At 42.1% G+C, this 13,019-nt stretch overlaps 2 protein-coding genes across 2 annotated transcripts; both read right to left on the minus strand.

The window, feature by feature from the left end:
* Positions 1-201: 201 nt before the first annotated feature.
* Positions 202-7,389, minus strand: mief2 (mitochondrial elongation factor 2). The gene is made up of 8 exons (XM_004568308.3): positions 7,229-7,389; positions 4,128-4,287; positions 3,346-3,511; positions 3,158-3,249; positions 2,508-2,684; positions 2,245-2,408; positions 1,921-2,073; positions 202-1,504 (listed from the first exon to the last, which is right to left on the minus strand). Exons 2-8 carry the CDS (start codon positions 4,263-4,265, stop codon positions 994-996), a joined length of 1,401 nt encoding a protein of 466 aa, XP_004568365.1. The 5' UTR covers positions 4,266-4,287; positions 7,229-7,389; the 3' UTR covers positions 202-993.
* Positions 7,390-8,303: 914 nt separating this feature from the next.
* alkbh5 (alkB homolog 5, RNA demethylase) lies at positions 8,304-12,688 on the minus strand. Its single transcript, XM_004568309.6, has 4 exons — positions 11,314-12,688; positions 11,135-11,215; positions 10,912-11,034; positions 8,304-9,894 (listed from the first exon to the last, which is right to left on the minus strand). The coding sequence occupies exons 1-4, from the start codon at positions 12,024-12,026 to the stop codon at positions 9,738-9,740; spliced, it is 1,074 nt and encodes a 357-aa protein (XP_004568366.3). The 5' UTR covers positions 12,027-12,688; the 3' UTR covers positions 8,304-9,737.
* Positions 12,689-13,019: the final 331 nt, after the last annotated feature.

A 13,019-nucleotide genomic window follows, 5' to 3' on the forward strand; every position in this document is an offset into this window, starting at 1 on the left:
GCTCCTCACAAACATAGGGTTTGAACCACAGGTGAGTGGGCTTCAGTGCTCACAGCTCGCTGAATGAATATATTGTAAGAGGCCTAACAAGCAATGGTTTGAGGTACCCCCATGACTCATTTGAAATTCACAATACATGCCACCTTATAGGTTCATAAACGTAAAACACTTTTTAATGTAACAAAGTTACAGGAATCTAAATAAAAGCTTTTCATTTTTATTTGCAGTTTTGCTGTTCACTCACAGAAAAACTATTTCTCTTACGACCATCAAAGCACACAATTAAAATATTCCCACCACATTCACTCTGTATTTAAAAAAAAAAACTGCATAAAATCATTAGGAAGGTTCAAAGCATAATTTAAAGGGTTATTATACCCAGAAACGACTCACAACAGACAGATGACTAAACAAGACAAAGAAAAATGCTCAGCACTTCAAACCATCATTATATTTAAATGTTCACAATGAGTTAAATAAGCCCAACTCAGATACACTGGATAGTGCAGCAACAGCTGGTGGTTTTCATCATGTTATTATTGATCTGCATAGAGAACATTTCAGTGATCTAAGAAGATGATTCGGGGCACACACCGTTAATCAGAGGATAAAGGAACAAGCCATTCTCCTCTTCTGCTGTTGATATATTGAGCTGTGTAATTGGGAAAGATACCACACAAATCTAAAGGTCTGACACACCATTTCAGACATCCTGACAAATATTTTTTCAACTCTTTGCCTGTCTCTTTTCCTCAGAGTGCCTTGTTTAGCCTGATTGGCAAATCTGCAGCCTCCTTGTAACGTCTCCTCCACCAGCGTAGACATCAAACCATGGTGCCTGCCATTATGCCACAGCAACTGTGCCCTTTTCATTTGTGTCAAATATGGAGGCGCTAGACAAGGAGCCTTGAACCAGACATCACAGATAAGATTATTCCTTTGATCTCTGCATGTCAGAGCTTGAGAGAACTGACATGCTGTGGGTGTGCAGCGTTAAATAAGCAGTATTTCCGGCTCTGACACAGCACAGTAGAACATGAAGCCCATCTGGTCCACCTGGTCCTCTGACAAGCCGCTCAGCAGATTGACGGCTGGTTTAAAGTAACTGTGCAGCGCCCCTTGCTCGAGGTAGCCAATTAGCTCTGTGATACATTGTTGGAATCTTACATCCAAGCTGGTTTCGGACCAGTCGCTCTCGGAGTCGCTAAGGTGCAGGATGAGATTGGCCAGCGGGGTGGCTTTGAGCGGTCGCAGGGCAGGGTTCTGTCTGCACACCGCTTTGAGTATTTTAAGGGTGTGTTTGCGGTAGCCGTTGTCGGCTGCATCAAGCTGAGCCAGACGTTGAGTTTCCCACGGGTAGAGAGAGAGATGCCAGGCGTTCACCCAAGGAGACGTAAACTCTGGCTGGGCGGTCAAAACCACATCGCCCTCGCTCAACAGAGGCAACATAGAGACAAACAAGGGCTGATAGTCGCTCTCTGCTCCTTCGACTGCATTTCCAGGCCTGCAGCATGACAACAGAGGAGTGTCAGTTCAATGCAAACAGACATTTCTGTAGAGTTTATTATTTTCTTAGTTATACCCATCACTCAGTTTGTTAGTATGTTTGTTGGTTAGATTACTCATAAACTCAGGTTTGAATGAAAATTATACTGAGGGTGAAGCTAGGTCTATCTTGCATCAAATATAAATATTTATAAATATTTATACCTTTTGAGCGTATATCACAAACTAATCTGGACTAATACATCTTTCTAGATCCAGAGACTCATTTCAAGAATGGTGTGTGCGCTTCGTCATACAATATCAAACTGTATTAATTAAGTAATGTCAGCAGTGAACTATTAAATACAACATGTTACTATTTAAAAAACAACAACACAATTTTCAACAAATCAGCAGTTAAGCATGGGCACACACCGGATCTCCAATCTCAGGTCAGGTCCTCCTAGTACAGGTCTGACGACACAGTCCAAAGTGCTGCTGATTGACGGCCAGTTCACAGTTTCCATGACAGCCTTACTGAACATGTTCACAACAGCTTCTGCAGACAGATAGCCGCCCACCAAATACCTGCAAGACACAAGTAGAGACCCTTGTTTCATCCATTTAACAGCGTCTCAAAAACCCCCAAATTCTATTAATTTTGCTTCTAAAATGGAAAGTGGAGGCCAATACACTATATTAATATGCTACACATGTGTTTGATTTAATACAGACATAAAAAAAATGTGTGGTGATCACCTGTCCCAGTAGCTGCGTCCTTTGGGAAAATATTCTAGATTGATCCGTCGGACCATCCAGTGCAGAGGATGTGTGAGCAACGTTTCCTCTCCTGGGATGAGACGCCACAGAGAAGACTCCAGCTGTAGAGGCACCAGCAGGCACGCATGGTCTGCACTGACCACCTAAAGACCAGCACATAACAAAACAATTCCAAGATGTTGCTAGACAAAATCAGAGGCTCGTTTCCCCATCAGCGGGAAATATATTTCTGTTGTGTATACCTGCAAATCATCCAGCAGAGAACCGCCGAGTGTCATATCACCCAGAGGCATGTCTGGGTGACGGCTGTGCAGAAAACCTTGGATCTCAGTGCAGATGTCCAGAGCCACAGACTGAGCCCTCTGCACCTCCTGGGGAGAGAGCGCCGCCCTTGTGTGGTAGTACTGCTGCAGACGCTCCTGAACAGTTCACATAATTTAAAATCAGTTTTAATACTCCCTACTTTGTTCTAACACATCTATTGCTATTTATAGTCATCATGCAAGGAAACTCCCAAAGTTCATACTGCAACTCTTGATTTGACCATTTAAAAGCACTGCTAACATTTACTGAAGAAATTATTATCTTATACTAATTTCTCTGCTTATGTGGATGTTATGCACAATACCTCAGAGCAATGTCATGCTTGTCTGACTTCTTCTGTATCTTCTGCTTGCCCAGCACACACTGTTTTTTGAATTGGCAGGGCTCTTGGGGCTCTGTCAGCCTAATAGTGCATAATAAATATGTATCCCCTAAGCACTGCACTTAACAAAACATGCTGGACGCGCATACATAAATGAGCCAACAGCAGCAGAGGAACTACAGAGCAGTTGCTGAGACTTCATATTCTCTCTCTTCAAGGGCTCAGAGGTGAAGTGTCAGAGTGTACCTGCAAAGTCAGGGCGCACAGCTGGAGCCTCTTGGACTTTGACTCCGGTTTAGTCTGCACGTCCAACATCTGAGGCTGCTGGCAGAGATCAGCTGAGTGAAAAGAGAACAGCTGTGATATAATAACAGAAGGTGTCACGCAGGATACGTTCTGTGTATTTGTGTGCCCACTTTCAGTCGCTCAAATACCTTTCTGCTGTTTGGTTGCCTTGGTGACATGCTTCATCACCACACCCTCTATGCCCTTCCTGATGAGTGTTGGGGAAGCAGAGACCAAACTCAACTCCTCCCAGCTCTCAGCCATCTTCTGCTCCACCTTTTCGTCATCTGCTGCGCGGCCTGCGCGCTCTATCAGCTGAATGAAAACACTCATTGTCACAGACGTGCAGCCATGAGTACACTCCACAAATACAATTACATACACCATCACAACCCACAGGCAAATAAACGTTGATAGACAGAACCATCCTCAGGACCTGTGCAGTCCAAAGTGCATGTAAGATTTTTTTTTTTTTTTTTTTTAAATGGTTTAGCATAGATGAGGGTGAAAGAATCATAAGAGATTATAATATTTAACACTGACGTAAAAACAGCAAAGAAAATGGGGAGAGATGCCATAAGGCATGATTTTTAGATCCATGTGTAATAGTGCAAAATTCAGATTTTGCACTATTACTTTTACTTGTTTCATCCCTTTTGCAACACAGTTAAAGTACATTAAGTAAAAGTACTCATTGTGCATAATGATCTTTTTCAGAATCACATACATTATATTATATTATTAGATCAGAATTTAAAATTATTGTTACTGGCAGCTACAAGAGTGATGTATAAAGGCGAGAAAAGGCAAAAATGATGAACAAATGATGAGGAATCTGTCATTCATCCCTTTAGATACACAATATTTCCATACTCACTGGGCTTGGGAAAGATGTTGTGATGTGGTACTAACAAACTCAAAAAGCACTCACCCGTTTCACTGCCAGTGTAGCGATCCCCAGCAGAGCCGCACCTCCAACTCCCAGAACCAGCCGGGCATTAGACAGCAGAAAGTCAATCACTACAGCGATGCCTTCCTCTCCTCGCCTCCGACTGCTCTGGAAGTTCATCTTCTCCTTTTTCGTGGTCAGCCTTTGGAAAAGGAGACGGCATGCATTTGGAAGAGCAGAAGGCAACACAAGATATGACTGACTGTCAGATGGAAAACAACATTTTGGGGGTTTCTCTTCGTTTAGAAATAATTGTATGCAACAGCACTCTAAAGTGTTGAAGTCTGAATAATTCATGAAAGTGGAATAGTGTGCACAGCAACATTTCTATTTAATATGATGAATAACTTCACACACATCGAGCAGAGTATTCTTCAAAGATGTGTGGACACATTAAAGAAATAAACTGAAGCTTTTATACCTTGAATGAAGGGCTTGGTTCTTAATCTTTCAGCACTCTTTATGTCAATACTTCTACGAGCCACAGAGTATTTCTTAGAATGACAAAACCTGCTCTCATCTTTCTTAAAGCAGCATCCCTTCCCAGTTAAAGAATAACTAAACATGTCAGAAAGTGCTGGCAGAAACAGTGTTACATAAACAAACATGGCTATTATTGTTAGCGGGAATCCTGACAGCTCAGTTTTGACATGCTTCAGAATTGTCACTGAGTTAATAGTGATGTAGTTACATGAAGAGAGCTTCACAGACTGGTGTAGCTGACTACACCATTCAGGGCTCTGCTCACTGCTTTAGTATCAGGAACTAAATATGTCTGCAACGGTTGCCTTGAATATGGTGCAACTAAGGTCATATTTTAGACCTGAAACAGCCACAATAAAGGTTCTGTTTAAAAAAAAAAGTAAGGATCAATGTCTGACATGCATTCGCCTAACTGGGCTTGATACAACGATATTCCTTTCTTTTTTCTTTCATAGCTAGGTGTTATAGAAAGGCAAGCTAATTTAAAGCAGACTTTTGTGTCATGGTCTTTTTCCACAGGTGTAATCAATCCCATTAATTGCGCTCCTAAGCTCATTACAGTACACCAGCCCTTACTGATGACACCTGGGATTTTCCTGTTGTGACACATCAGTCTGTTGGTAAAACATCCCTCCCACTATGAGGTCTATGATCCAGTGCACTGCAAAACTTCAGTTAAGGAGCTTGTTTAAGCTGATTGTAAGCTTCTATAACTGAACATGACAGTGATAGAAATGTATTTTTAGTTTGTACAAAGCCGAAAGTTTGTTGAGCTTATTGCGTTTAGCTCCAGATGCCTGATATCCACAAATAGCTATAAGATATTACTCAAAACCATTTCAAACAACTCTGTGTCCTCGCTCCCTGCAAGAGGCACAGGGTCCCAAAACCAAAGGAGCGCTCTATTTATAGACCCGGTGCATCCCTGAGTCATCTAGTTACAGCACATACAGCATGGAGGTGTCACTTTGACTATCAGAACAGAGGTCACTGTTCTGTTACCATCAGGTCAATACTTACATCAATATCCTGATTGCTGTCACAATAGTGCTTAATTATACCACCGCATTCAAACTGCTAATTTAAGCGTGAAAAAATATTATTTATTTTTATATATATATATATATTACAGACACATTAGCACCACCATCAGCAGCAGCAGGATATCCTACTAGACTTCAACTGACAGAGGACAGGCAGCGCTCCGTCTTTGCCGACATTCAAAAACAAAAACAAACTCTACATTTAATAGCTGTGAGTGTGTGTGAATGGGAGGTTGTAAAGTTTTATTTTTGCCATTTTCACTTTAAAGCACTGCAAACCTGCACAGATTCTTAGGTTTTTATCTTAATATATATATAAACCTGCCATTGCCATTATATATGACACTAACAAAGACATTATACAAATAAAATGCAATTTTCTTCTTTTCCATCTGTGTGATAGATTACTGACCAAATACTAAACATATCACATGGCAAATGTAGAAAGGGCAAAGTTAGACTTCTCCCACAGGATTAAAGGATTTGCAGTTTATCCTGCTGACTGGACTGCCAGTATGTTCACCGTAAGAGTACTGTGGAAAAGTTTCTAATGTTAATTGACTTCATAATAAGAGTAGTAAACTGAAAAGAAAAAATCTTGGTGTGCTGATCTTTTGCCCTTAAAACAAGCCTTCAAGATATTTGGCATTTTGGAGAATTCTTCTGAATGTTTAATTTCTCTCAGAGTCAACTGTCTTTACATGAATCCAAGATGCTCTGATTCTGCTGCTTGCTAAAGAGAGTTCTTTGCCTGTTTTCATGTGATATCACGATGCAGAACAGTGCAATGCGTTCTCAGCATTTCACTGACAATGTGTTTGGACCAAATTAGTCAAGTTTGCAGAATGTGGCTCCAGACTTTGAGGAACCTTAACCATGCTTAAGGTTTGATTAACCCCCTGTTTAGTCCGTTTCTTTTATCTGTCTCTTGGTGCTTTTGAGAAAGAGTGTGGAAAGCAGGTCATGACAGAAGCATATGGTGTTGTTTCAACTTTTCTTACTCCTCTTTAACTCTCCTCTTCAGAAACAACTTTTAGAGTCTGCTAATCACTCACCTAGTTTTATCTGTTTTGTTATCTTGTTTCTGTTTTTACCTCCAAATAATATTATATTATTGCGGTTACTGCTTTAGTCATGCTCTGGGTTATATCCAAACGAACTAATTGCTTGCATAACTGGTCCTTTAACAGCCTCCAAATACATTGCTGAGGCATTTTTCCAAAGGGAGACTTGGAAATTTAAGAGAGGAGACTTCAATTAAGTGTTTCTGTGAAACATCTGGAATCACTCAAACTTTTGAAGGTCTCACTACTAACGAGTTGTGACAGTATTTTAGCGCCGACCTCCCCTCTCATCTCTAGCCTTACAAAAACAGTCGAAAAATACGTCGACGGAAACGAGTAACATACTGACAGACAGTAAAGTTACACAGCTGTCCGAATAACAACGCAGACAAAAACAAAGCGTTTCTCATTGTTAGCAGCTAGCCAGCTGGTTAGCCTTGTTAGCAGTCCATTATATAAGTTATCTCTCCACCCTCCTGATAAATATGCTTACCACTCAGTGCGAAGAAAATGTGATATTCAGGTTCAGAACCATTGGAGTTTGACAGAACACGTCTTTTGATGCTTTTTTGGCAAATAAAAAAAGCCTGTCGACTGTCGTTTGCTGCCATAAGTATGCCATAAACAGTAGCTAACAGCTGGTGGCTTCTTCGTCTTTTTTTAAAATTTCGGATGATAATCATCGTTAAAGGTGCATTAGCGCCCCCTGGTGACGCTCTGGCACAACAGACCTTCAATAACTGTCCGGCTCTCTTCTGTACAGTTGTTCTAACTAATCGGGTTATTTCTATACATTTATCTGAATTTCCAAAAATAATGTAACAAATACATATATACACACATACATATATATATGTGGGCAGCTTTTTTCCTTTTTGTGGTTCTCCCTTTAAGTTAAATCATCACTTAATAATTAACTATTCCAAAGCTATAAGATGAGATTTCAGTGAAGATGAAAGTTCTCTCCTACTCAAAGTGGCTGACAAGAAAGAAGGTTTTTAGGCTTTTCAGCAAGCCTTCACTGAAGTTAAATTTCATCAGTTCAACATAGTCTAAAAACATAAACAGCTCATTTGGATCAGATGTTAAATTCAGCAGCAGTTTGTAGAGGAAACTTTAGATGAATACCCTGACTTAGTTCATGAGGTGGAGCTTGTGAGGAAACTGCTTACGTCAGCTTTCTGCTTTGAAATGATAAAATGGGAGTACTCTAGATTGAAGTTTCCAGAAGAAATTGTATTTCTGATACCACAGAATCAGACCATTTAAAAAAAAAGTTCATAACTGCATTTGTTTAGCAGTTTGCAGTGGCTGGAAAGTTTGCAGTAAATTGTAGTGCTATATGTTTCAGCTTCTCGATCATGGCTAAAGCACTTCTGGATGGATGCAAACTGCATTTCGTTGCCCTGTACCTGTGCAATGACAATAAAGTTGAATTCTATTCTATTCTTACTGATATTAGATATAAAATAAGATTTCTCAATAGATCATTTAATCTCAAATTCTGCACTTAAAAATGTAACAAATACATATTTATCAGTATGGCAGGCAGAATAAATAGACTCGGGAGAGGCAAATTCAGCTTTATTTCATTTAGCGAGGACCTTTGTCAGTCAAAACAAATGACAACTAAAAACCCATGAAACCATTTTATGCTCCTTCACTGTCCACACAATCATTTCAACTTTAGCCGAGCTACACAGAGCCATGAACACCCCACGTCCTGTTTTTAGAAAGCAATTTCTCCTCTGAACCAAGGTTATTTTTGCTCATATGTAACTCCATACTAAGCAGTCATCTAATGAGTACCTCTGCCAAACATGGTTGACTGGAAGCAAGCAACAAATTTATGTTTACACAGCAAACCGCAAGGAAATTGTTTCTGCTCAGACCCAAACTAAACAGGACTTAATGGAGGTCATTCTGCTCAAATTAAAGTTCTGACTGACCCCAATTTCACCTTATTTAAAAGAAAAAAAAATTTAGATCTAGCACAGGACAGCAACAACGTCAGAATGAAACAGGAGTGTAAAACAAGACCTGAGTTTTTCCATTGCTCCTGAAATGGTGCATCACTCCAGCTGACAGACCAGCAACAGAAGCCATGCGGCCGAGTTGAATCGTAAAACAGAAATCCAGGTTTCACGTCTGCTGCAACTTAAAACTGCAAAATGGAGGCTAAAGTGAACTGAGTGAAGTTACAGGTCAGAAACGTAGGTGCTAAAACTCAAACGCTCCATAAAAGTCCTCCAATCAAACACTATATAAACATATTGTACATTATAACAAGTTAGATTACAGCCCAGGGTTTCCTTTTTACAAGTCCATACTCCTTTCAGCTCTCAAGGTCTGTACATCTTGGTTACAAAAAAAAAAACAAAACATGCCAGTTTTAGGTATCTATGAACATACAAACAAAAAGTTTCATTTAACTGAACAGTTTATCAACAGAGCCTAACTGTAGTGAATAACTCCAAGTGCTGTAATAAGTAGCAGAGATGTAAGCTTTGTCTGCCAAAAACTAATCCACTCAAATCAAAAAGCAACAGTATGATAACTGCCCTCCCTGTGCCAAACTGAAACAAAAGGAGCAAGTTTGAATGAACAAATAATATAATACTGAAATATAATAATCAGCCATAACATTAAAACCACCTGCTCAAAACGGTGCAGGCCGCACTCAGTGTTGCCAAAACAGATTTGACCTATCATGCCATAGGGGTAGGGGTGTCTCTGATGGCGCTGTGATGCTAGCAGCAGATTCTTTGGCTGCCTGTGTGTCCTGCTAAGATGTTTTCCTCATTGGTGTTTGTCCTGCTGTGCTCCAGTGTTTAGCTGGCCAGAGTAACTTTGACATGAACGCCAGGGCCCCGAGGATTCAAACGACGCTGTTCTGTAATGAGATCATCCTGTTCACCTGTCAGTAGTTTTCATGTTGTGGCTGATGGGCTTACATTAAAAAAAAACAACAACAACCAGATATTCACATGTGAAAGGAGTCCTCAGTGGCGCCTCATTTTGACTTTGCGCCCTGAACTCTCCTGCTCTTTGTCGTAGTCTTGGCCGCGTCTCCTGTAGTTCTCTGAGGTGATGCTGTGACGATGACGGGACAGTGAAGGACGTCTGTTCTCCTCTTTATCCATCTCCAGAACCCTCGGCCTGGTGGAGTCACATTTGGGTCATTCATCACAAACCCTTTCATCGCACAGAGTTATCTTACTAACACACCTCACGTTTATTCTTGCAGATTCACCACCTCTGAGCCATGACAAAATATTACAGCTTAGAGCTCTGCTTAAGTGCTGCCCAGTTTTCCACGTGAGTAGCGAGACCAGAGGCTAGTATCGTCCCTGACCTCAGTGGAAGACGCTTTTCTGTCACAGCAACTTAAAAACCAAGATATGACACCCTCTATATCTTTTCTACATGTTTAAACTTGAACAGACTGTATGATGAATACCACTCACTGGTGTTTACACACATCATCTTGACCCAACATGGGATCACCTACTCCGCTCCGCAGCCTGTCATCCTGACAGGAATCTTTTTTTTTCTTTGGCAGAAATAGGTAAATGTTTTTGTTTGTACACATCACTTTCCACACATCTAATTATGCTGGCAAAAACAAGCATTGCTTGTACTGTCATGTCAACAAACTTAGCCTTACAATATCTTTGGCCAAGGCATTCTGCCTCATTTATTGATTGAGAAAGCGTTTGTTGTGCTGTTTGCCTGAGAATTAATTAGAGCCACTTAAAGAAGTACTCACACCGATGCCAACTGTGCATTTCATAAAAGACTCATTAATAGCCCTAGTTACTGTGACTTGAGGGGCAGACAATCTGCTTGAGACTAGCAGCCTCATTTTCAGGGGGCAGCTGTGAATTTCTAAACACCGGCTTTGTTAGAATGAATTAACGTTACATAAATACTGAGAGTGGCACCACTTGTCCAGACACTTATCAATGTTTCAGTTTAGAGGAGACTGGAATCAGTATGAATTTAATGCCAAACTCTGGTACCCCTTCCTAGCACTCACTGATTGCAGCCTCTATGTTTTCCAATTACATTTTGACCAGTTTCTCATCAGATGAAATACTCGTGCGCTGTCTGACTTTTCTCAGTTTAGTTTGTACCATGAAGACCTCTGGTGTGTTAGCATGTGCGGGTGGATACCTGTGAGCAGCATCAGGGTCTGCTTTGCGATGAGAACGTTTGGCTTTCAGGCGACCTGGTTTCTGTGCCAAAGAAGCTCTTAACGAGCTGTCAGAGCCCAGTCGAGGAGCGTCAGGTCTAGTCCTGCCAAAAAGAAGAAGAAGCAGAATAAGAAAGACTGGGGTTGAGAGAGAGGTTTAAATTAGGATTGTCAATTTTTCAAAATCACAGTGTGTTGACTCACTTTCTGAGGATGATTACTGCACGCCTTTCTTTTATGTCCTGCGGTCGGATGCAGTGGGTAATGTCATCTGCTGCATAGCCACTGAGAGAGGGGAAAAGAGGCTTTTAGTGACTGCTCTCTGCAGCCCGTGGGAACTACACAAAAACACAAAACATGACAGCAAACACAGCTATACTCACCTAAGCACGGTGACACTTCCTCTTTTCACAGGCAAGACAAACACGGGCTCAGACACCCGAATCGGTTTGAACTGGAAGCGGCAGCCGAAGCAGAGAGCGCTGTCACTGAAGAAGGACACGGACACGATGGGCCGGTCAAAGATGTGCAAAGGATCCACGTGTGACACGATGCAGCCACCTGGCTGATAGTCATTGATGACTGCACTGTTAACAAACCCCTCTGGGATGACTCCGTTTGTCACCAGCCGATTGATCACCAGCTCGTGCACCCAACTCGGGATCTCGTCCACTTCTCCTTTGCGGTACAGCCGCTCCTGACCCGGACCACGCTTCTCCAGCTGGGCTCCATACGTGTAGCCCTCCCCGAAGAAGTACTTATTCCGAAGGGGCGCTCTATCCACGGTGTGCTCGCGGTAATGTCCGGCCTCTGCCTGTGCAACCACCTCGTCGATCTTCTTCTCGATGAGGGCGCACTCCTCCGGCGTGAAGATGGTCTTCTGCTGGATGCTGCTCCTCACCCGGCGGGCCTCCTGCTCCCGGAGGTCCGTGCTGTCATCGCTGTGCTCGTACTCGTCGTCATCGGATTCCCGGTGCTTGCGTTTTCGGTGTTTCCCGTTGCTCGTTTCGTCCACGCACTTGTTTTCGTAGTCGTCTCTGTGCGGAGTCATGGATTTGAGCTTCTCCCTCAGGTCGGAGTATCCACTGGCTGCCATATCAGCCAAAACAAGATGACCGGCGTGCTGCGACGAGGGCTGCTAGCTAACAGATAGCACGCATCAGCGCTGCATTTCAGCAACAATTACTCGGGGTCTTGTTAGCGTGAGCGGACTAGACGTCTAACAGATGAATATCACTTGCTTTAAAGGGTCCAGTTACTTTCTCGCAGCGCATAAAGTAGCCAACATTAGCTAAGCTGGTGGGCCACTCCGCGTCTGCATTGAAGTAACGATGTGGTGTGGCAGTTGACAGTCTGGAGATTACCTTACCGGACTCTCTCAGGAAAACAGAGCCGTGGCAAATGCAGCACGCTCGGCCAGCAGAAACGCGAAAAAATATTATCTGAGCGGCCTGGCTACCAGCTAGCGAGCAAGCTAGTAAGTTAGTTAGCTCCACTAGCCTGGCTGGGTCTGTCCGTCGCCGCCTGGAAAAACAGACAAACCACGCAGCAACATTTCACATGTCGCCGTTAAACTCCAGACCTCAGAGCTCCGCAGACGAGTCAGGTTTTAACTCCAATAGCCTGGGAAACGCATTGCTATATGCGCACGAATCTTGACCTCCTCTTAGTTTACACCAGCACAAACCGTCTCCAAGAAAAAGGCTGAAAATAAACTCGTGTAACCTGCCAGAAGTCTGCGCATGCTCGGTGACGATTTGACAGTGTGGGGCGGGGCTAAATCCATTTTGGGAACCCCGAGGACACATTTTAGTCCTCTGCTGCTAATTCTGTCCCACTTACCTCTTATTTACCTCCACTGAGTCCACACTTTACATCCAGATAGCTCTGTTTTTTTTTTTATTAATTCCGCTGGTTCTCAGTTTATATAGCAGATATACAAAGAAAGAAAACTGTGCGACTAAAAAATAGTTTTTAAAGTTTTATGCAAACTTTTTATTTCATTACATATCACGAAGAAGAATAAAAGAGTGAATATAGTGGAATAAAAAAAAGTGTTGTTATACAGTAAAAATAACTACTTACCGGC

The sequence above is a fragment of the Maylandia zebra genome, linkage group LG6, assembly GCF_041146795.1.
Source record: "Maylandia zebra isolate NMK-2024a linkage group LG6, Mzebra_GT3a, whole genome shotgun sequence".
Lineage (NCBI taxonomy): Eukaryota > Metazoa > Chordata > Actinopteri > Cichliformes > Cichlidae > Maylandia > Maylandia zebra.